General features: G+C 44.7%; 1 protein-coding gene across 2 annotated transcripts in view; it reads left to right on the forward strand.

The window, feature by feature from the left end:
- Positions 1–24,095, forward strand: part of grik2 (glutamate receptor, ionotropic, kainate 2) — a gene marked incomplete at both ends in the record, with an annotated part of 235,751 nt that overhangs the window by 123,022 nt on the left and 88,634 nt on the right. For both annotated transcript variants that reach the window (XM_080737324.1, XM_080737325.1), the window contains one exon: positions 17,900–18,043. In XM_080737324.1, coding sequence (XP_080593450.1) covers positions 17,900–18,043 — 144 coding nt within the window. The remainder of the gene's footprint in view (positions 1–17,899; positions 18,044–24,095) is intronic.

Below are 24,095 nucleotides of genomic sequence, written 5' to 3' on the forward strand. Positions count from 1 at the left end.
CCATGGACTGGAGAGGGCACTTTTTACAGACGGATAGAAGGGCAGGGGCTCAAGCCCCCTTTGAAGTCTATGTGTGCACGTGCCTGCACACAACTATACTGTAGCAGGAAGCCATCTGATCTGACCTAGATCACTGGAGCACATGCCTATACAGTACATACTGTATGCCTGCATGGTGCACAGTTTTCGCCCCCGAACATGCTCCCCGGGGCAGCCTCTTCAATCTTTTCCCACCCCCAAGGAACTCTCTAAGCAGCGGATTAGCCTCTTCCAATTTGTGAATTGAAACTTGCATCATTGTCTCCGTTTAATCAGGGGTTTATTTGAAACCGACAACAAGAGAGAAAGAAAAATGGGGGCCGGGTATATGGCGGGCCGGGGGGAGTTTAGAGGGAGGACCCCTTGGCAATGTGCGCCGCATAGACGGATGGATTTAAAGAAACATTCGCCGCTGTCAGGCGGAAACCTTGCCCAAAGCAACCTTATACTCTTCAGGAAATAGAAACAAGAAGCCAAAAGTGGATCCAATGTAGTTATTATTTAGTCACCTTAATTGGTTATACCAGTAAGACGCCTAAGGGTGAAAAGCGAGGTCGCGCCATGTCTTGGCCATCTGGCCACAGTGGCCAGTGATGTATATCGGACCAGTTACCCATATACTGGTACCCATAGATATTCTCAGATATGGTCTTAATATTGATGATATCAGGGGTCTCCATAAATGGGCATTAAGGGATTTGGTTCCCGTGGCATCACAGGGATCTCCATATCTCCATATATAGGCATAAAGGGGATTTGGTTCCCCTGACATCACAGTGATGTCAGAGCGTGATGTCAGAGCGTGAGAGTCAGCGTGATGTCAGAGCAGCAAACCCATTGACCGTAAAAAAACGTACATGGACGGACGGACAGACACGGACATGATGTGCTGTTTCTCAGAGTAAACTGCAACCTTCGGTCGCAATAAAACCTACAGACACCGCTTTGTTTCAACCAGGCTTCCCCATTTTGTCATATAGTTTTTATGTCATTTTAGGAGGATATCTTCACTGCTTTTGCGTGACACCGCCGTACACCGGAATACAAAATGGAGGATTAATTTGCCAAAGGAAAAAGATAATAAAAAGATGAAAAGATGAAACACGGAGATACAAGGTTTCTGCCCGACGGCGAGGATATATATATAATACACTATCACACATGAGCTCTAATCTCACGGAACGAGAACAAGACGCGAGCACTCTGTTGAATAGAGGAATAATTAAGAAAAATCTATTAGGGATTGATAATTAATTTAAGGAGCGAGAAGAGATCCATCTCTCCGAGGTAAAGATTTTGGCACGGAGAAAATGCTAATGGAGCGGCGGGAAATCTCCCTGCCTCCTTTTGTATTAGCATACTGTTTCTGACGCTGAGCTTATTGGCTGCTGAGAAGAAGTACTACAGAGGCTGTAAATCTACCATCATATCGTTGCTGTCACCGGGCGGAATCTCTATTTGTGTTCTTTCGCAAATTAACGGCCTGCTTGATCACACCTCAGCGTCACACGAACGCATCAAAAGTTCTGCCAGAACTTCTACTGTGCTTTTGCTACTTTTGAATTTGAATCCTGAAAAGTTAGTTAAAGTCTGTCCCCGTATTCTCTCGTCATAATTTGGACGTAAGGAAGTGTTTCGTGCTTCGTTCATGGATTTATGACTCTTTGTTAGTGTTTTCCTCTGCCGTGAGATTAAATGGACATACTAAGTGACATACTAGGCATCACATCATTTATGGTAGAACCATATTATATGTCCTGAGGCATACAGTACTACAGTAGCACCTAAATCCAAAACACATGAGCTCATCGTAATACTTAAAGGTAATACGTGATATTTTCTTGTTAAAATAAATACGTGTTAAATAGCTGTATATTCTGATAGTACGCATTGCTATAGAGGTTTGTTCAGTAACAGCAGTTAAGAAATGGGTACCGGTACTCTTTCCTGATTGTATTGTATAAGTAAGTGTAAGTGTAAGTGTTTTGTTCAAAATGTGGCACAATTCCACAGAGTGACAGTGAGTCACAGTGATGGCACAGAGTGACTCATACAGTATATGAGCATAAAAGGGAGTCTAGGAAATACCCAAGTGGAACAGGAAGTGACAGTGACAGTATGGATATCCAGGGTTTGATGACATCACTTCCGTTAGGGAAGGACAAGCTATAACATTTCTCATGGTATACTGCGTCCTTCGGTCGCAATGATAAACAAGCAACATGTACATATTGTGTTGGAAGAAGCTAATGTCTGTGTCCAGGATGCGCCACACACTGACAGTATGCATGCATGCACACACTTATGCATGTATGCATATACATGTGTGTGCATGCATGTGTACTGTATGTGCAGAGAGAGAGAGAGAGTATATGAGAGAGTGATAGACTGTAGTGGCTACTAGAGTATTACATGAGTCACGCAGCAGCAGCAGCGTTTTAAAGCAGCCACTGCACAAAGCACGCAGATTTCACTTTCTTTGTTCTTTTTATTTACGTCCAATTACAATAAAGGAGAAGCGGTGTAATAACAAAATTGAAGTGGAAAGGCCAGTTGGCTTCCATACACCTCTCTGGTGTCGTACAGGGATTTCATCTCATACTTTGACAAGGGCTAGATTGATATGGCAGCTGGTTGGCAGTTCAGACAGCTGCCACGGCCTTTAACTATCGACGTTCCAGCTTGTTCACAGCAACAATAATCTGCCTTGGGCCGCCTTACCTGCTATGATCCTGTTTGCCACTTTCCAATTACGCCTTAAATCCAATCAACCCTTTCGCCTTCTCTTCCCCCCCGATCCCTGACGAGTGTGCCAGCGGCGTGCGGAGCAGGCACGCGCGGCGGCGCGCACATAGACATCAAAGGGGGCTTGAGCCCCTGCCCTTTTATCCGTCTGTAAAATGTTTCCTCTCCAGACCATGAATGCAAATGCCCTCTTTCCATGCCACACCTGAAGGCAGCATTCAAGAGAATCGCCTTGTCCAAACTCTCCTGAACTTGAATGCAGCGTCTTATGTTGAAAGAATTGCCCTCGCTGTGTAGAAAACGATGCCATACATACGCCAAATCTTTGACTTGATTATGCTTAGTTCAGTGTGGTATCACGCACCGAAAATAGCCGACCTCCAAGCTGCGACGCGTTGTGAGCTTGGAGGTCTGCTATTTTCGATATTTTCACCAATAGGCCCGTTTGGATGTCAGCCCCTGCCTCTCTAACATTCTCTGCACGTCCCTGGTGTGGAGTGTTTTCTGGAGGCCAGGCCAGGCCAGGCCTGCGTCGGTGTGGTGCTAATAGCTAACACCCCCTGGTCATCCTCGGCTTGTCATCGCTATCACTCTGCGTGGCAGCCAGCGGACGCGTTCAGGATTCATTTCCTGCCGTGGTTTCGGAGGCGTGCGCGCTGATGGGACGTGGAGACAGAGAGAGACACATATTGTCATTACAAAGAAAAGCCGGACGTAATAATGATAGGTTTTACACAGTCAATTTCCTCTCCGATTGAGGCTCATCATTGTGACACAATTCAGCGGCACGAACGGCAAAGGTGCTGTTATTGCCCTCCCGCAGTGTGTGCGCGCGCGCACATAAACACACACGCACGCACGCACGCACACGCACATGCACACGCACACATACCCGCGCGCTTCTCGGTTGTTTGTCCTCGACCCTCTTTGACTCTCTTTGAGAGATGGAGGTTACTGGGGTCTCTTTAGAGAAGAAAGATGGTTGCCGTGGGAAGGATTTGTTTGTTGTTGTTGTTCTTGCAGAAAACATTATAGATTCTGTGTGTGAGAGAGGGGGCGTGGGGAGAAAGCAACACAATGTATGCACTGTCGGGCAGAAACCTTGTATCTCCAAGTTTGAAAATAGTATATTCTTTTGTAAATTACATTTTGTAAATGAAAGCCCTACAACAGGGTTCCCAAATAGGCGGCCCGCGGGCCATTTGCGGCCCACGGGGGGCTACTGTCTGGCCCACACCAACCCCAGTAATAATGGTGGTATAGAGCAGCAACAACACTAGTATATCGTCGTTGTCGGGTGGAAATCTCGTATCTCCAAATGTGTACGTTCTTTCGCAAATCATACAAGGCCGTCGCACAAAAGTAGTGAAAACAGCCGATCAACGAGCACACAACGCCTCGCGATGCGAGGCGTTGTGTGCTTGTTGATCGGCTGTTTTCACTACTTTAACTCGTTTAAAAAAATATATATAATAAAAGGAACGTTTTTTGGACACACAAGGTTTCCACCCGACGATAAAGCCCATCTGGTATGTGGCTGCGGGAGGGGGCTACAGGAACATGCGAGGGGCCTGGAGGCGGTCCCCTCTGCTTCACGCCTCCTGCAGTGCTCAAGTCTATGGTACGTGGTGTGATAATGCACAGTAACACAGCAATAATCGTAATAAACAACACCCCGCCCACCCAACACAACACAACAAATAACACATTTTAAGCCATTGTATAGTCACACTTTGTTGTTGTGTCAGGGGCAACTCTCGAGAGGGATTTGTGCGTTGGAGCGTTGCTGCCAGGCAGAAACCCTCCATATTTTAACTTTTTTTTGTTGTTGTAAACGAACACCCGTGATCATACTACAGCAGTATAACATATAAGGTATCAAAAACTGCGCTTGTTGATCAGCTACTTTTGGAAATATGAGGTTTCCACCCAACAGAGACATTATATATTGTAACGAATAAGTGAGTAAACATTTTTTGGGGTCTCACAGCATATACCTCCATATACAGTACATGGATCTCCATATGGGGTCTCCATATATGGGTAACTGGTCCGATATACATCAGTGGCCAGATGGCCAAGAGATGGCGCGTTTAGGGCGAGGGCGCTTGTCACGTCTTACTAGTATATTCTATGTATTGAGTTTGACATTTTGTAGTCATGACCGAATGTTTGGTGAGAATCAATATACCACCTTGTACTCGGTATCTCTGTCATCTTCAGTCTCCCTCTTAAGCTGCCAATGGAGCTGTAACACACCAATGCCAGTGCCCTCAGCAGGGACAATTCTATGATTCATTTGGTCCAATAAGCGTGCTTTATTAAAGTTTACTTAGCTATCACTAATGGCCTCTGTGTTATTTGGTTGGGGACCGGGAGCTGTTGAGAAGAGATGACATGTTTATTTTGTCGTAAACCTGCCTTGCGGGCCTTGCAGCATGGAGGGATTGGACACGTTTTCCCAGACACACACGTGCATGCACACACACACAAAAGCATCACATATGACACAAGTTACAGACACGCAAACATGCACACAACTCTCCGGCAATCACTTCTTCGTATTCAATTTCAGCTGAAATGTGTGCCGCCGTCGCAGACATACCAGGAGGACACTCGTCCTCCCGCTCCGCACAAAACGGGATTGCAATTCGGGGCAGAAACACGGGCGCGAAAAACATGAAGGAATGATGTCTGATTCCTCTCCCCCCGCACCTCTATCTCTTGCCATCAGCGGAGAAGACAAGGGAACGCTTGTAGCTTGTAGGGGGGGGTATGAAGAAGACAATCATGTAGGCAATGCATAGCAAAAAGGTGGAGACGGACCAGACAGAGAGAGAGAGAGAGAGGGTGGGTAGAGAGAGCAGGTGTCATGCTGGTTTAGGCGTAAGTGCGAGGGGAGGGTGACAGATTCGAGGCTGAGGGGATGGGGGGGGTGGGCTGACTGACTGGAGCGTTGGCTGGTGAGAGCACATTTATAATCAGAGCGGCTGGAGTTAGCGGCGAGGGAGGGCGGGAGGGTCCCTCTCTCTCCTCAGTCCTCAGGGGACCCGAGCATCACTTCGCATTACGGCCCCCGTCACCCGAACGCACACACGCCCACGAGGCCCCGAACCAAACGACCCGCCCTGAAATAACAGATAACCCTGCATTATAGGGATGGGACGATAAGCGATATTATCGTTTATCGTGATTAAAAAACGCTCGCGATAATCGTATCGTGGAGATTACATTTATCGTGATTTCGTCCTCCGTCATGCACTGGGATCAATTCACCTTTTGTTTGCCGAGTTGCATATCCGGGTACCATATAAAACCGCTATTGGTAAAACGTACTCATAATACTTGGAGGTTGGCTATTTTCTGTGCGTGATACCACACTGAACTAAGCATAATCAAGTCAATACTGGAGTTGGCATGGTTTTCTACACAGAGAGGGCAATTCCTTCAACATAAGATGCTGCAATCAAGTTCAGGAGAGTTTGGATAGTACTTATAGTACTTGATACAGTCTTTTTTTCACTCTCTACCAAATCTCTTTGCCAAAAAATAGCCGACCTATTTTTGGCAAACGATCTGCCCCAGGATAATGGATTTTGGGGATATTTTGATGATCGTGATAATATCGTAAATCGCGATTACTTTGGTCACAATAATCGTGATATGAAATGTTCATATCGTCCCACCCCTACCCTGCATGCCAGCTCACATCGCCGTCGCCCACTCGCCCCCCCACCCCCCCACGCACGCCGCTGCAGGTCTTCATCCACCTCCCCCTCCCTCCCCCTAATGAAGCTAATGGAGGGAATAAAGTGACACGCCGATTTATTTATTTATTTACTCACCATCCCCTGCCTCCGCCCGCTCGCTGTCACTTCCTGCACTTGATCGGGTGATGATCAGCGGCGACAGCGAGAGAGGCATCGTCATCGCGGTCCAGACATTTCTCCCCCGGCTGGTGTCTGGTTTTGCGCAGGAGAATATTAGGGCGACGTTTAGCAGGGAAGCTATAGCAGATGCTGGCTAATGGTAACTGACGCTTTTTGTGGTTTTCATGTTCTTTTTTAACGGTAACAGTTGGACGGCTGCTGTATGCTTTCGCAAAAATAAATACATAAATTGGCCCACTTCTGTCCTGGACGGGAGTCTCCAGACGTGAAAAACTGAGAGAGAGTTTGTCTGTGGGCTGTGTATCATCCACAAGCTAATCACACAAGCTCTGCAGCCTTTGTTTAGCCTTGCGTCTTGTTGCCTGGGTGTGTGTGTGTGTGTGTGTGTGTGTGTGTGTGTGTGTGTGTGTGTGTGTGTGTGTATGTGTGTGTGTGTGTGTGTGTGTGTGTGTGTGTGTCGTGTGTGTGTGTGTGTGTGTGTGTGTGTGTGTGTGTGTGTGTGTGTGTGCTAATGTGTCATTGTCTGTGTTCCTGTGTCTGCTTGAGCTCTCCGATATTGTCTCATAGCATGCGTGCATCATTCCTCCTATAGCCTGCCCTGCCCTAGCCACGGTCCTCTCTCTCCCACTCTCCTCATTGACTCATCCGTTTAATGGTATCTTTTACAGTTCAGCAGGCACCACGGGGGCCTGTGTTATGCCACTATGCATAGGGCACGTACGTACGCTGGTCCCTGTAGGCCCCCCAGGGCTCTGCTTGTGTGGGGCTGGACTCTCATTGATCAGACAGTCACTTTGTTTGCTCCTAATCGATACATTTGGGCAGGAGCAGCGTCAGGCCCGATTAAATTGCTTCTAAATGCTAAAGGCAGGATCTCTGCATGGTCTGCTGCCCTTTCTCTCTCACTCTCTCTCTCTCACTCTCTCTCTCTCTCTCTCTCTCTCTCTCTCTCTCTCTCAAGGGTGTCACAAGTGGGGGAAAAGTGGGACTGAGTTACTTGGGCCCAATTATGTTATACTTTAGTTATTGAAAAACAGCAGATATACAAGCTCACAGCGCGGCACCGAGTGCCGCGCTGCGAGCTTGTAGATCTGCTATTTTTAAAAAGTCGTGAAAACGTGTGCAAATCTTTGAATATATGTATTTTTTAAGCGAATATTTGTAACTCAAATTTTGCGTTTGGGCGTCCCTGGAACTAAATATTTTGAGATGGGGGTCCGTGGCCAAGTATATCCTTTTGGGGATCCTTCACATGAAAAGGTTTGAGCACCACTGACATAGAAACATATTTTTTCATTTAAACCTTAGGATTTGAAATATTCAAAGACTTAAACACATTTTCACGATTTTTCAAAAATAGCAGATCTACAAGCTCGCAGCGCGGCACTCGGTGCCACGTTGTGAGCTTGTAGATCTGCTATTTTTCAATAGTTAAAGTACCCAGGGCCCAGAATTTGGTGCGACACCCCTGCTCTCTCTCTCTCTCTCTCTCTCTCTTTCTCTCTCTCTCTCTCTCTCTCTCTCTCTCTCTCTCTCTCTCTCTCTCTCACTGTACTGTACATGAGCTCACAGAATCCAATCGAATCACGACTCATGATCCCTGTCAAATGTCACGCTCCTGCCTCGTGGCCATCTTGTGTTGTACAGTACAGTCTCCTTTATGCTCCGCCAGCCAGAATACAGTAGTCTGATGGAGGACAGGGTCTAGTTCATCTGTCAAAAGATGTAGAAGACAATCTAATCATGTGGATCTTGTGATCCATGTGGGAATAGGGGGGGTGCTCCAATGTGGCTCTTGGACTTCACCCCTGTTACGTCAATAATCTATGATGTCAGTCATATCTATGTCTATGACGTATCACTCCATATTTGGGCAAGGTTTACAACCCGTTCAGAGCCCTATTGACTTCCATTATGAATGTAAAGTTAAAATCAAAAAGTATGAAACATTAACGGAGGTGCAGTAATTTTGTGGCCTACTGGCAGTTAGCACATAAAATTTGGTACTGATCGGTCCAGTAGTTTGCAAGTTTAGGTCGAGACAGACATATACGCAGACATATAACAAGTCCTCTTTTTTGTGTCCTTGACTGCCTCTACTACTTCATAGTATTTTATTTATTATTGCGACCGTAAGGTCGCAGTTTAGTATGAAAACCTCCACCGGCCGTCCGTCGGTCACACGTGCGGTCGACCGCACGTCACACGTGCGGTCGACGTGTGATGAGGTCACGATGAGTCATCTATGCCCAAATATAGATTTCTAGGTCAGATGGCCCATAGAGTTTGTGATGTCAAACCTAGCAACCCAATATAAACAAACCTGATGTCAGACCTGAAGTATCCTTTTATACCCATATATGGAGATACAGAGATCTCCATATATGGGCATATTAGAAAGCCCATATATGGGCATATACGGATGACATCAGGGATATCCATATATGGGCATAAAAGGGACAAGGGCTTACAGTTAAGAGATCTCCATATATGGGCATATCAGAAAGCCCATATATGTTCATATACTGATGACATCAGGAATATCCATATATGGGCATAAAAGGGACAAGGACTTACAGTTAAGAGATCTCCATATATGGGCATAAAGGGACAAGGACTGTTACAGTAGATATAGAGATGTCCATATATGGGCGTAAATGAACAAGGACTGACAAACACTGAGATCTCCATATAACCTATGGGAATATAAGGGACGAGGACTGTCAGCTTGTAGACCTATTTTCTAAATATTGTTGTACATTAAAAACTTGAAATGGGTCGTTCTGCATAGTACTTGGGATTTGTTGATGTAAATGTTCACATAGAGTGTAATAATTGGTAAAACAAACTTTTGGCCTATTTGTGGAGATAAGCGACCAACGGTCGCTTATCTCCCGATTAGGGAGTCTTACTGGTATCCATCTGTTCTCCTCTCCTGTGTGTGTGTGTGTGTGTGTGTGTGTGTGTGTGTGTGTGTGTGTGTGTGTGTGTGTGTGTGTGTGTGTGTGTGTGTGTTTGAAGATTCAGGGAGTTAGGCTTTACAATTAGTGAAACATTCAGGTTAGGGTGGAGGAGGATATGATGAGGCACTTTGGGTTTTAGCCCGGCTTCACGCACCGAAAATAGCAACTTGACAAGCTCACAAACAACACATTGCAACTCAGGCTTAGTTAAGGCAAGGGTTAGAAATGGCAAACAGATGGTAGAAATGGCATTTATAAAATTGTCATCCTAAAAGGTTGACGTCCTCACGAGTATAGTAATGTGTGTGTGCGAATAGGCAGGCTACAGGTTGCTGCAGCTTTTCCCCCTCATTGCTCCTCGGTGCCTCCCTCTCTAGGCTCAAGGTGTTTATGTTTCAATCAAAAGAGCCACAGGGCCGTGACCGAGGAGACCAACTCACCCAAGTGCTCTGGTCGCTTTAGGAATCACACACAGAAAATAAAAACTATCACACGCACGCACGCACGCACGCACTAACAGATGGTTATTAGATAGATAGATAGATAGATAGATAGATACATAGATAGATAGATACATAGATACATAGATAGATAGATAGATACATAGATACATATATACATAGATAGATAGATAGATAGATAGATAGATAGATAGATAGATAGATAGATAGATAGACAGAAAGACAGACAGATAGACAGATAGACAGATAGACAGATAGACAGATAGATAGATAGATAGATAGATAGATAGATACATAGATACGTATATACATAGATAGATAGATAGATAGATAGATAGATAGATAGATACATAGATACATACATAGATAGATACATATATACATAGATAGATACATAGATACATATATACATAGATAGATACATAGATACATATATACATATATACATAAATACATAGATACATATATACATAGATAGATACATAGATACATATATACATAGATAGATACATAGATACATATATACATAGATAGATACATAGATACATATATACATAGATAGATACATAGATACATATATACATAGATAGATACATAGACAGATCACACAATACATTAACAATACTACACAACTCCTCTCTGTAAGAGGGGGAAATAGAAGAGGCTATTACTCCAAAACTGAGGGGAGAAAAAACAAACAAAAAAACAGGCTATGGTTGTCTTGCTTTCCCTGAGAGGAAGCTATAGAATTACTTCCATTATCTTGTTTTCTCTCTCCTTCTTCAGTCCTTTTCCATTTTTTCCCCCCTCTTGCCAAATACTCCCCAAATCCCTCTAGTTGTCGGCTCATGGCCAGATTCTCTTATCTCTGGGTTGGGGTCGGGGCTCATGATGTTTGTTTTCTAGGAACCCGACACGATGCAGAGAATGTTAGAGAGGCAGGGGCTGAAATCTCTAAAAGGGCCTTTTGGTGGAAATATCGACAATAGCAGACCTCCAAGCTCACAACGCGTCGCGCTGCGAATTTGTTGTGAGCTAGCGACGAATTTGTTGTGTGTGTATTTCCTTTGGGTGATACCACACAGAACTACGCATAATCAAGTCAATACTGGAGATGTGGCGTACGGCATGGATTTCTACACATAAGAATCTGCATTCGAGTTCAGGAGAGTTTGGACAATGCTGCCCTCAGGTATGGCATGGAAAGGGGGCATTTGCATTTCTTTCACCACCGTAAAAACGGACATTCATGGTCTGGATAGGGCACTTTTTACAGACTGATAAAAGGGCAGGGGCTCAAGCCCCCTTTGATGTCTCTCTCTCTCCTCTGTCGAGGAGAGAGAGAGCTGCCTCTTGCCCGCTTAGTTTCCATGGCGATGTTGATGAGCCTTCTTTCTTCCTCCCGCCGCCGCGTCAGGTCTGCACGTTTTAACTATTCATAAAAAAAAGGGAAAGAAATCAATCTGAGCTTAGGAGATTTAATAAATCTCCCCTCAGCGAGAAGGGGCGTGGCAGGGGGGGAGGCGGGGGGAAGGGGGGGGGACAATGAGGCGGAAAAATAGACTGCGTCAGGGGTAATGCTCATATTGGCTGACACAAGGGGGAAAGCGGCTTTTAAAGTGTTTAGCTTTAATTTCATTCAGGAGTGACATAATTGATTTTAATGAGATGTTTATGGAGTGAAGTGGCAGTGTTGCTAAATCATTTGCGAGGGGGAATCCTGACGGGTGCTTCTGAGCCGCTCTCCTCCCCGGGAAGAGAGAGAGAGAGAGACGCACACACACACGCACACACACGTACACACACACACACACACACGCACACACACACACACACACACACACACACACACACACACACACACACACACACACACATGCACATGCACAGTTGCACACACAAACACACACACACACACACACACACGCACCACACCACGCCAGCCTGTGCTGCCAAAACTCACTCTAGCTGCCTCTCCTCTCCCCATGATATCTCTCTCTCTCTCTCTCTCTCTCTCTCTCTCTCTCTCTCTCTCTCTCTCTCTCTCTCTCTCAGCACTCTCCTCAGCAGCTCTCCTGGATGAAGGCAATCTGAATACATTTGCGTGTACACATTCTGATTAAAATGCTTCATTCTTGGTTTGTTGCCATAATGGGGTTACAGGGGTTGATGGATGATGGGCGAATTTACATTTCACCGTGCATACGACCGTGTGCACTTGCCCCAAAATACCGGATTTTATACACCAAGCTTTTCTGAATTAGGCTTTTATAGGGTCGACTGGGATCCTTCATTTGAATTTCACATGGTGACTGACGTGCAATTTCCGAAAATAATGTTATTGAGAAAACCTACACCAACATGGATTGTGTTTACATGGACTACGCAGTGCCCTTGCAAGTGCTCTTCTTCAGCACTTTACGGTCCTCGTTAGCTTGCCGCTGTACGGAAGGAGACTGAGAGAGCATTGTCTTTGTTTAATGACATGGGTTAGAGGTGTTTGGACTCTCGCCTTCTCCGCAGGGACGTGCAGAGGGGGCTGAAATTCCTAAAAGGGCCTTTTGGTGAAAATCTCGAAAATAGCAGACCTCCAAGCTCACAACGCGTCGCAGCGCGACGCGTTGTGAGCTTGGAGATCGGCTATTTTCGGCGCTTGATACCACGCCGAACTAAGCATAATCAAGTCAATACTGGAGATGTGGCCTAACGGCATGGGTTTCTACACAGTGAGGAGTTTTTGAAAAGGCAATGCTGGGCCACCCGCTGGCCTATACTGGTCCGGGCGAATGCCACATAGTCATGGATGCCTGGCGGCATTGCCGGTTCGATTCCCGATCCGGACGACCGTTGCCGCGCGTCACTCCCCATCTCTCCCCCCCATTTCCTGTCAGTCTAACTGTCCTATCAATAAAAGCCCAAAAACAAATCTAAAAAGGGAAAAGGCAATTCTCTCGAACGCTGCCTTCAGGTATGGCATGGAAAGGGGGCGTTTGCATTTCTTTCACTCACCATTATAAAAACTGCATTCATGGTCTGGAGAGGGCACCTTTTTTACAGCCTGATAAAAAGGGCAGGGGCTCAAGCCCCCTTTGATGTCTACTGTATGTGTGCACATGCCTGCTCCTCCGGTCTCCTCCCACCATGCCTCTTCTTGTCAAAAAACATCGGCTATTCCCTCACACTGTTGTAGTGAGTGCGCACTACAACCCCACCCCCACCACCCTGCATACCGCTGCTACAACAATCCGGCCAACTTGCACCCTTCACACTGTGTCAGCGGCGCGGTTGACTGACAGGGTGTCACATTGCTTTTACGAGGTCCCTGTGGGGCCCTTGCATGATCTGGCGACCTGGCAGCGAGTGCTGCATGGCAGGCTGATGCAGCATGAACACCACGGAGCAGCCCTCTCTTGCTCTCAGCGGCCGTTGACTGAAAGCAGTACGTGGTTATCAACTGGATCCCCAGGGGGGTCCCCGAATTATTTTTTTGGGGGGGGGTCCCCAGATGATTAACTTAATGTGCAACGTCGTTTTCTCACTCGACAGTAAACAAGCCAACGTGTGTACAGTAGGCCTATAGAGGGTATCTGCACATGTCTAAAGTGACAATTTGAAGACTTTTTAACCTCCGATCTATCTATCTATCTATCTATGATCTGCTATTTTCACAATAGAACCGTGTTATGCAAAATGTAATGCCTCAACTCTCAGTGCTCTTCAGGGTGGGGGGGGGGGGGGTCCCCAGTTAAAATATGATTATTTTGGGGGTCATGGCCTGAAAAGGTTGAGAACCACTGGACTAAAGGACATTGCGTTTGCTGCTGTGCAGCTGGCAATCACTCCAACCACCCCCCTTCCACCCCCGCAACGCCCCCACAACACGTCGCGTAGTCGCGCAAACCCCAGCTGCGCGAAAACTCTCCTCAACCTCCAGGTGACACCCTGGCCCTGCGATAAATTCGCACTTGTCCGGGTTATATCAACACCTTTTCCCAATGCAGATTATTAATATCTCACACTTCTTAGCGCATGCGCGCGGCGCACACTCCTGCCCCAGGGTGTTCTTCAAGGCATCGCGTGTTATTGTCGGTGATTGACTCTGAAGCGTGCTATCATACGGATATTGTTGCGAGTGAGCGTGCGCGCGTGTGTACTGTATATACGCGCGGATGCGCGTGCACGAGATTGCCATCGGAGTGTCTTCTTCAGCGCCCCATTACCGTCCAACTGCCATCTCGAGCCGCAGCCTTCAGACGCCCAATCAGGGCCCAAACGGGGGGAAATGACAGGTTTGCGAGTGATTTATTCCACAGGACAGCATTTTCCGACGCGCCCTTAGGCATGATTTCCATACGACAAATGTGGAGAGCTGTTGTGATTGCTTTTCAATCAAGCGAGACAAACACTAATTAGATTTTTTTTTTTTTTTTTACCGGGACTGTGGAATTAGAGCTTTCTTTCGTGGAGCGTGGATGACTGGCACTTCCCTGATAGCTCCTGTGATAGCCGTCTCTCCCAGGCCCACTGTTTACCGTCAATTCTTTATTGCACAGAGAGAGAGAGAGAGAGAGAGAGAGAGAGAGAGAGAGAGAGAGAGAGGAAGTGCACACGTTTGAGCTTTGAAGCTTTTTTTTATTTTGCTGTTTGTCTAATTTCCTGTGAGCAAAAGTGGTGGAAAGTAAACGTGGAAAGTGTGTTTACTCCCACTACATCTCAGAAATACAACGTTTTACTCCACTACAATTATTTGAAAACTTTGTTACAGAGGTACTTTGTAGACATTTTGAAAAGGTTGATGCCAGTACTTTTGTACTTTTACTCAAGTCAAATTCTGAATACAGGCCTGACTTAGTTGTCACAGAGTATATCTACATTGTGGTATTTCTACTTTAGGCTACCATCTTTTTTTGCTCGACTCAACTTGACTCAAACTTTTATTAAGGCAATGTTTTGGTCTTGGACCTTCCTCTGGAATCTCAAAACAGTCTTAGGAATGTCCATGACCGAAACGCTGCCTCAAATAAAATACAAGTATTCTCTATTGAGCGAAAGTGAAGACCATTGTGGGTTCTTCTATTTCATATCGTCGTCAGCTCTACCAACGCACTTGTCCCTGAGCTATTTACTGGGTTTGCAAAAGACTTTAGTTTACTTTCACTGAAGTAAAACGTCAGAGAATACTTTCCCACCACGGCTGTGGGTACTCGTGCATCGCTGTTGTAAATTAGGAGACCCTAAGCTGTCACTCTGATGTCTGAATAAATCATCAAAACAACAGTTTTAAACACATGCTGGACAAGAGAAGCTAGAGCGCCATCAAACCTCATGCCCAGCACTGGAGATATTACACTGATTTGCTTTGGAATTTAGATTATTCTAAAAAACATAAGTAGTACCCCTTTGAATCTACGTCTGCTGCGTGGGAAGCCAAACATCTACCACACCTTTAGAGGAACCACCCTGGGGAAAAGGCAAATATTAGACCCCTGGGCTACAGACTGAGTAAATCTGCTAAGCCGGATGTATACTTAGTTGCGTACCATGGTTGCAAGTTGAAAACAGACAGTCTACAAGCTCACAACATGTCGCAGTGCTATGTGTTGTGAGCCTGTAGGTTTGTGGGCTAATGTTGTTGTGTAACACTGCGCACAATAGAGTATATCAAGTATATCAAGCCCTTGCAACCCCACCAGGAAACCTGATCCCAGATTAGCCCCCAAATGATCCTACCTGGCCTTAAACTCGGGAGACAAACATCTCTGAGCCAAAGATGAATCCCCCTGGCCAAGGGGAATTTTAGCAGTCTACAGAAATGTATTAAGTTAAGAGGCCATTCAGGATTTTTATCGTTACAGAATGATATTCCCTGTTCTAATTTAGGAATCCTAATTTAGGATGGCACAGATCCTTTGTTAAATTAGTCATTCTTCTTTTAATAATGGTTAACAATGAACACGGCTGCAGTGTTATTTTAATTTCAGACAGACACTGGAGAAAGGGATAATAGAAACTATAAGCAGAAATAGAACAGACTATTATTACATTATGTGGTTGTGAAGAAGTCCAGATGGATGAGACATCATCAAATAAAGAGTCATTCATAATGGAGCTGGAGTGTGCGACATACATTTCTCCTCTTCTCCTTTGTGTACTGTGACTATCACCTCACCAGCAATATGCCATGGTGTGCATTTCATTTTTCTTTTGAGAGATTATTCAGGCCAGACCATGATGTTCTTCGCTTACACTATGATGTTTTGATGATGACCTAGCCTTGCATTTCTGTGTGAAAGGAGAAACGGGAGCCAAGTCACCATGCTAGTACTTGTGCTATGGCTCAGCAACAAATATAATTCCCGCATTAAAGACCTTGCTCTCTTTTTCATTTACTTTTATGATATTAGCCGTAGTGAACAATGCTAAACAGTACCACCATTGATTTAATAATAAAAGCACAGATATTCAACAACACTTTATAGCTGTTGGTTAAAAAAAAGGTCTAACCCAGTGGTTCTCAAACTTTGAAATTTGAAGGTCTCGCTTTAACTTTGACAGTGTACAAAGGGAACGTTAGGGTCCATTTGGTTCCATTTGTACACTGTCAAATTTACAGACTTCTAAGGGTAAATTTAGACCCCCATAAAGGAACCTAGAGAGTCCCTGAAATCCACTTTGAGAACCACTGGTCCAACCAATCAAAAAGCATCCCATACCTGTACCGGTACCTATACTAACCATAAATACAGCAGGCATAAGCAAATGATTGTTCATTCCTAACTTGAGATAAAATTGGAGGACAGAGATATCCTATAGACACAGCGATTTATTTAGATTGGCTTGATTGATTTTACTTCTGTAATAGCACAATACGATCTCTCCCACAGTCCCTCTAGGACAAACTAGAGAGGGGACTTCTAATGAGTCCCCTGGGTTTCAGGCAGGGATACTCTGCTACATTTCTATAGTTTTGACCACACATCCATCATCAAGCTCACAGAGTCTGTGCCCCAGTTCAAATCCCTCCGGAAAACTCACTTTTATAAAGCTGCCTGTATTCCCCAACTGTTTTAACCTATTGTGTCCTCCTACTCCAACTGCATTTGCTGTGTCATGCTTTTTTTAATGTGCTTTATTTCTTGTTTTGTGATGTGTTTTGAGCACTTTGTAACTTTTTTTCGAATATAAACAAATCTATCATTATTATTATTGTATGCGACAAATTCCTGAGTGTCTAGGTGGAAAAATAGCCCGTCTACAACGTGTTGCCTTGCGGCATGTTGTCAGTAGTACAAAATAAATCTGGCTTTTATGTGGTGATGATGAGTGCCTCGGTGACGGACGGAGGACACACACAATAATATGTATTAATGCATGGGTCCTCAACCGGGGTTGGGACCCCTAGGGGGTCCTCAGATTTACTACACGCCACGTTAACCACTCAAACCCTACATAGATCCCTATTCAGTGGGAATAATTCGATGAAAATAGTGAGGCTGCCACACGTTGTGAGCTTGTATCCGCTGTTTTCAGCGAAGAGATTTGATGTAGAGAGAAAAAAAGTACAGAGCTAAAGGTCAGGTTTACTATGTTTTAGGGTTTAAGTGGTTAGGTATGAAAATTACACATGAACAAAAAATCCATAACCATTATATTATACAACAATGACCATACCGCAAAAAGTCTATGAAGCTATCTGTGAAATGCAACACAATTTCAAACATCTGCTCCATCTCTCTCTCTCAGCTTGGTCAGCAAAACGTTGAAGACCCCCTTTATTAACGTTTTGTTGTCTCGTTTTCAGACGGACGCCGCGCTGATGTACGATGCCGTGCACGTGGTGGCCGTGGCTGTGCAGCAGTCTCAGCAGATCACCGTCAGCTCGCTGCAGTGCAACAGACACAAGCCCTGGCGCTTTGGGAACCGCTTCATGGCCCTCATCAAAGAGGTGAGAGGTCACCTGACCTGACCTGACCCCCTGCCATCGTTCGTTGACTCGTTAACATTCATTACACCTCATTCATCATTACTCTCTCTCCATCTGTCTGTCTGTGCCTTCGTCTGTGTCCATCTCTGTCGTCAAATCAATCTACTGTTGAATCGAAGATTATGTCTCTTGGGGGATCAAACAGAAATACCTGGTGTATCAAAATATGATTTTGACTATTCAGAGATTATGGAAGAGCACACCCACCCCAGATCCCTAAAAGTAGATTGAAGATATGGTAGAAATAGTGTTGTATGAAAGGCAGCTGTTTTGCTTATAGTATAAGCAGGACACAGTGAGAATGATGGATGTGTGGTTGTGACTAGATTTCTGTTGTGGCACATTACCTGTGCTTGTTTATGTAAGTGCCATGTGCCAGATGATATATGTGTCTTTGATGTCATTCTGCTCAAGACTGAAAGAAATAACAACTTTAATTACAACAAAGAGAAAATATCTTCTCTCAGCCCTTTTCATTTGAAGGTCATCCAGATTCATATGCACTACTAGGCCAGTGGTTCTCAAAGTGGGGACCAGGGACTCGCTGGCTTCCTTAAGGGGTCTAAATTGATCCTTCCAAGTCTGTAACTCTGACAGTATTCAAACTGAACCCTTAGGGTTCAGAAAAGGAGTTCCACCTGGGTGGGCGTCAAACATTCAAGAACAGTTCCGAACAACCGATCTACAAGCACACAACGCCTCGCAGTGCGAGGCGTTGTGTGCTTGCAGATCTGCTGTTTTCACTACCTTTGTGCAACGGCCTTGTATGATGAAGCAGGGCTTTACTTTGCGAAAATGTGAAACTTGGAGGTACAAAATTTCTGCCCGACTGACGATTTGTGAGATGTTATGTTATATCAGGACGATTATAACGTTTCCATAGCCAGTAGCGTCTTCATCAGAGGCAATGCCCCTTCTCACAGTTACATTTTTACATCAATCAATTATAAAGCTAGGGACCCCCTGGAACTCCCCCAGGGACCCGTGGGGGTCCAAGGACCCTGCGTTGAGAACCAATGATCTAAAAACTGATCAGCGTTTCATATCTCCCTTTCTCTCGTTTTCTCTCTTATTCCCTCTCCTCGCTGTCTCCCTGGCTCTGTTTGTTTGTCTCTACCTCTATCAGCACCCCCCCCCCCCATCCCCCCGTCCCCGTCCCCCCTCTCTCTCTCCCCCCCGGCTCAGTGTCTGTTTCTGCCTGTCTGTTTCTATCTCTATCCATGCCTCTGTCAGTCTCCTTACTCTCTCTCTCATCTCTCTCTCTCTCCCTCCATCCCTCTCTCTCTCTCTCTCCATCTGTCTCACTTGCACACATTTTCTCTCCAACAACACGACACACACACACACACACACACACGCACGCACGCACGCACGCACGCACGCACACGCACACGCACACACACGCACACATGCACGCGTGGGAGAGGAGAACAGATGGATGGCGAATGTAAATAAAATACTATGAAGTAGTAGAGGCAGTCAAGGACACGAAAAAAAGAGGACTTATTATATGTCTGCGTATTTATTTATATGGAAATCATTTCTCTAGTACACATACACACGCGCGCACACGCACAAACACATGCTCCTCTGGGAGCAGCCATTTTGAACCAAAAGTCTCTCTCTGTTTGAGTATTAATCATTCATGGAGAATGGGTCTTAAGTTATCTTAATTTCCGGTAATTATTCCTCAGTGTGCCAGATTCTTTGAGGGAAGAAACTGGGACGGACTAATCTGAAGCAGCGCCGGCTGTCAGTTAAAATGGGCAGGAATTGGCCGCTCCTATATTTAGGACCCCGCTAAAGCCCTCCCTGTTAGCCAAGCGAGATCACACGAACGCCGCTAAATCTCATTCTGTCAGCTCTGTGTGCGTGGGGGTGGGTGGGAGGACAGAGTGCTGGTGGCTACAGAGGAACGACGAGCTGTAAAGATGTGGACATATTTATATAAGATTCACAATAGCTTATGCCAGTGCGAATAATCTCATATCTTTAGCCCTCTCCTCTCTCTCTCTCTCTCTCTCTCTCTCTCTTCTCTCTCTCTTTCTGTCTCTGTCTCCGGCAGAAACCTTGTATCTCCATATTTCTAAATCAATTAAATTAACGCCTTCATACTAAATTCGGCTATTTCGGAAATAGCCGACACGTTGCATCCCGAAGCGTTGTGTGCTGAGCTGAGCGCCGAGATCTGACATTTTCTGTATTTCCTATTTTGTGTGAAAGGGGTCCAATCTGTCTGTGTATGAGCTTCATACATATTTGACCAATGAAGTGCTAACTAAGAGCATGGGACTAAATGATAACTACATTAGATCACATTGGAACACGGGTCCTTTCCCCCCCTTTCCTTTTTACAAGGTTTCTGCTTGTTAGAAACTGACATGGACACTATGCTCTCTCTCTCTCTCCTCCTCCCTTCACTCTCCACTCTCTCATGTGGTGATATTTGACCTGAAGTCCTTTTTAAGTGCACAGAGTCACACTGGGAGCAGAAGCCAGTGTCCATGAAAGCTGCTGCAGTTTAGTCTGATGGCCACTTTCGTTGTCTCTGCTGAACGCTAGTCATGGTCTACAACGTTGTGGGCTTGTAGATATGCTATTTTCAAAAGAATCTTGATGAAAAAGAAGTGCAAAATGTGGAATATCTTTTGAAACATTTTAACAACACAAAGCTGGTACGGCGGTCTCTGCCTGGCACAAATTATAATTTCAGATGAGGGGCCCGCATGTGGACAAAGACCAATTTTGGGGTCCTTGACATGAAACAGTTTGAGAACCACTGGTTTAAACAATAATCCAAAAACTATTGTTGTCCTCCATTAAAAGCAAGCCCTACACTTTAGAAGCGCAACCCACAAAACTACCAATATTTACAAGCAACTTTACAGAACTAGAAAAATATTGTTCCTTCGAAACAATTGTGGGCTCGCTTCAAGCCAGAAAACAATGGCTATAAAAGCACAAAATGTCAAGATCGCAGGCAGTGCTCTCTTTGACGTTACTGACGTCAAAGATTGGTCCATTTTGTTCCAAAAATGTGTTGTGCAAAAGTTGACCCGCTGGTGGCGCTATAACAGGCCAATGTGAGAAGGTTGGTATCTGTTCCTTGACCTATTGGGAATGTGCTTGCAAGATTTCACTCACATCCCAGGCTGTGTTCATGATTTGAGGTGTTTTTGGCTTTGGACACTTTATCGCTGCTTGCAGCTATATTTATTATTATTATTTTATAATTTTTTTGTGTGCACTTCATAGGCATGTTAGATAAAGGTCCTTAGATTGCGTGTAGAATGTTTCATGCAAATTGCAAAAAAAATCCTAGAATAAAAACGGGTTTAAGCGTTTTACAAACTGCTCAAAATTATATAGCGCCCCCCTTTGGCCATTTGGGGTAAGATTGGTTTCAGTGATATTTGAACTAACCCTCTACACTATTTTGTCATGAAAATGTGACTTTGCTTGTATGTTTTAGAGGCAGAAGAATAATTTGCATAAAAATGCAATATTGTTTGAATTATTTAAAAAAGCATGTTTCAATGTTAAAGAAATCCGATCTGACAGATCTTTAGATATCGGTCCAAAGTTCACGTAAAAAAAGTTTTGTGCACGTGACGCGAAAATTCCAGAATAAAAGCGAGTTCACGCGTTTTACAAACTGCTCAAAGTGGCGGAAAATCGAAGGGCGGAGCTTACTTAACAACGACACAGATGTCTTCCGCTTGAGTCAAAGCACGCGTGTAACAAGTTGCATGTCTTCAAACGAAACGAGTCATGACTTATGCCCGTTTGAAGTTTGAATTTTCAGACGCTTCGTATAGCGCCCCCCTTTGGCCGATTGGAATAAAATTGGTTTCAGTGATACTTTGACTAACCCTCCACATCTTTGCCAAATGCCATGAACGTGTAACTTTGCATGTATGATTTAGAGGCCGAAGAATAATTTGCATAAAACCGCAATATATATTGAATTATTAAAAAATTATATTTCACTTTAAAAGAAATCCAACCAGACAGTTTGACCGTATTGGTCCAAAGTTCATGTGAAAAAAGTTTTGTGCACTTGACGCGAAAATCCCAGGAGGAGATAGATTTTTACTGTTTTTCATATAATTCCGAATTGTGGGAGACCTAAAGGTCAGAGGTCAAAAGTTAGAGGGTAAAAGTTGTTCGGCATGAGGAGACGCATAAGTGTATACAGGTTTCATGGCTGTATGTATAACACAGCATGAGCTATACCTGTTCAAAGATCGCACTTTCGAAGGCTTCCTACAGCGCCACCATTTGGCCGATTGCTATAGAAAATAATAGCACACTTCGCCACTGTAAACTGAACACATTGATGTTTTTATTTTCATTTTCTCACTAAGTATGTAGGAGTAGAACGGAACCGAAGATCCCGTCTACAGTATACTAGATAAATAAATAAATAATGACAATATCTAAAGTGTGCTCGCCAGTTACTGGCGAGCCCACAATAACAAGCCCAAAGAGACATGGCAACACAGGTCATGGCAGCAGTACACCAGAGCTAATGTGGAGTTGGCCGGCCTTTTACGACACTATCTGTACAACGCGCCACATCGCTGTATCAGCCCTCTCAAAAGGACATTTGCTCACATTATAGCTGGAAGTGGAGTTATTTCAACACAGTTAGTAGTAGTAGGAATTGTGATGTCCTGCGTGTCACAGACAAATGGGATCCCTGCAGTTCAGCTTCAGCAGCTATAGAAGATGTGGATTCTCCTATGCCCACATTCATATTATATGTGTATGTCAGTGTATAAGTAAACTATACCTGCAGTGGCCTTTTTCTAATTTCTATTGTGTGAGACAGTTTGATGACAAATGTATCCTTTTTACTAGGACACTTATCTTTGCTATCTCTCCGTTATAAGTGCATGTAATCTTAGATTTGCTGTCAGTACAGGGGCTTGAACTCGTGACCACATTATGTCTCAAGATAACCCCCCCTAGAGCCAGCATGCAATGTCTTCATTAGCAATATGCTACTGTAGGCCTCTAGAATACCTCTAGAATTCTGTACTTGGTATATTGTATTTGCACAGGATTGAATCACCTGAGGACATGCAGTGTTTTGCGATGGTTTCTGTTGATTTTAATTTGTGCAATTTGCTGCGTACTAAAAAAAGGAACGTAAAAATTCCGCTCACAATTTTCCTGGAAAGGCAGAAGTTCACTGATAATACTAATCATCAGAACACTAATCCACAGTGCTAGCGCTGCAGCATTTTTCAAAACAAAATATAAGAAGAAAATGCTGAAAGTGGCAGACAGTTGACCTTGATAAACTCAGTTTACTCTGTGTACCGTACTAATTCTTTTTACGTTGTTCTTAGGGGAAAACAAAATGCTTTTCAGATTCAGATTCAGATTCCTTTATTTTACCATTGTGTATCACACATAGGAATTTGCTTTGGTAACATACCAGTGTGCATTCAATATTTTTTTCACAGATAACATGAAAAACAACAAACACAAAACAACACCGTGCAGAAATAAATAATAAATAATATAAATAAGTGCAGTAGTGTTCAATAGTGCAACATATTGCTGATGTCCCTAAGGGGCAAGGGAAAAAGGGAAACCAGCGTCATCCAGCAGCCTGGCAGCTGACGGGAAAAAACTGTTTTTGTGGCGCTCTGTCTTGGCCCCTAGGTGCCGCATCCTTCTCCCAGAGGGGAGCAGGGTGAGGAGGCCGTGACCAGGGTGGGAGGGGTCGGCCATGATCTTTCTTGCCCTCCTCAGCGCCCTGGAGTCGTGCAGGGACTTGAGGGAGGGCAGGGGACGGCCAATCACCCTCTCTGCAGAGCGTATCACCCGCTGCAGCTTGACCAGGTCTTTTTCGCATGCAGCGGGGAACCAAGTGATGATAGAGTGAGTGAGGATGGACTCTATGATGGCCGTGTAGAACTGCGTCATCATGGCCCTCGACAGTCTGTATTTACGCAGCTGCCGAAGAAAGTACATCCTTTGCTGGGCCTTTCTCAGGAGG

Source organism: Nannobrachium achirus (assembly GCF_963921795.1).
Source record: "Nannobrachium achirus genome assembly, chromosome: 2".
Taxonomy (NCBI): Eukaryota; Metazoa; Chordata; class Actinopteri; order Myctophiformes; family Myctophidae; genus Nannobrachium; species Nannobrachium achirus.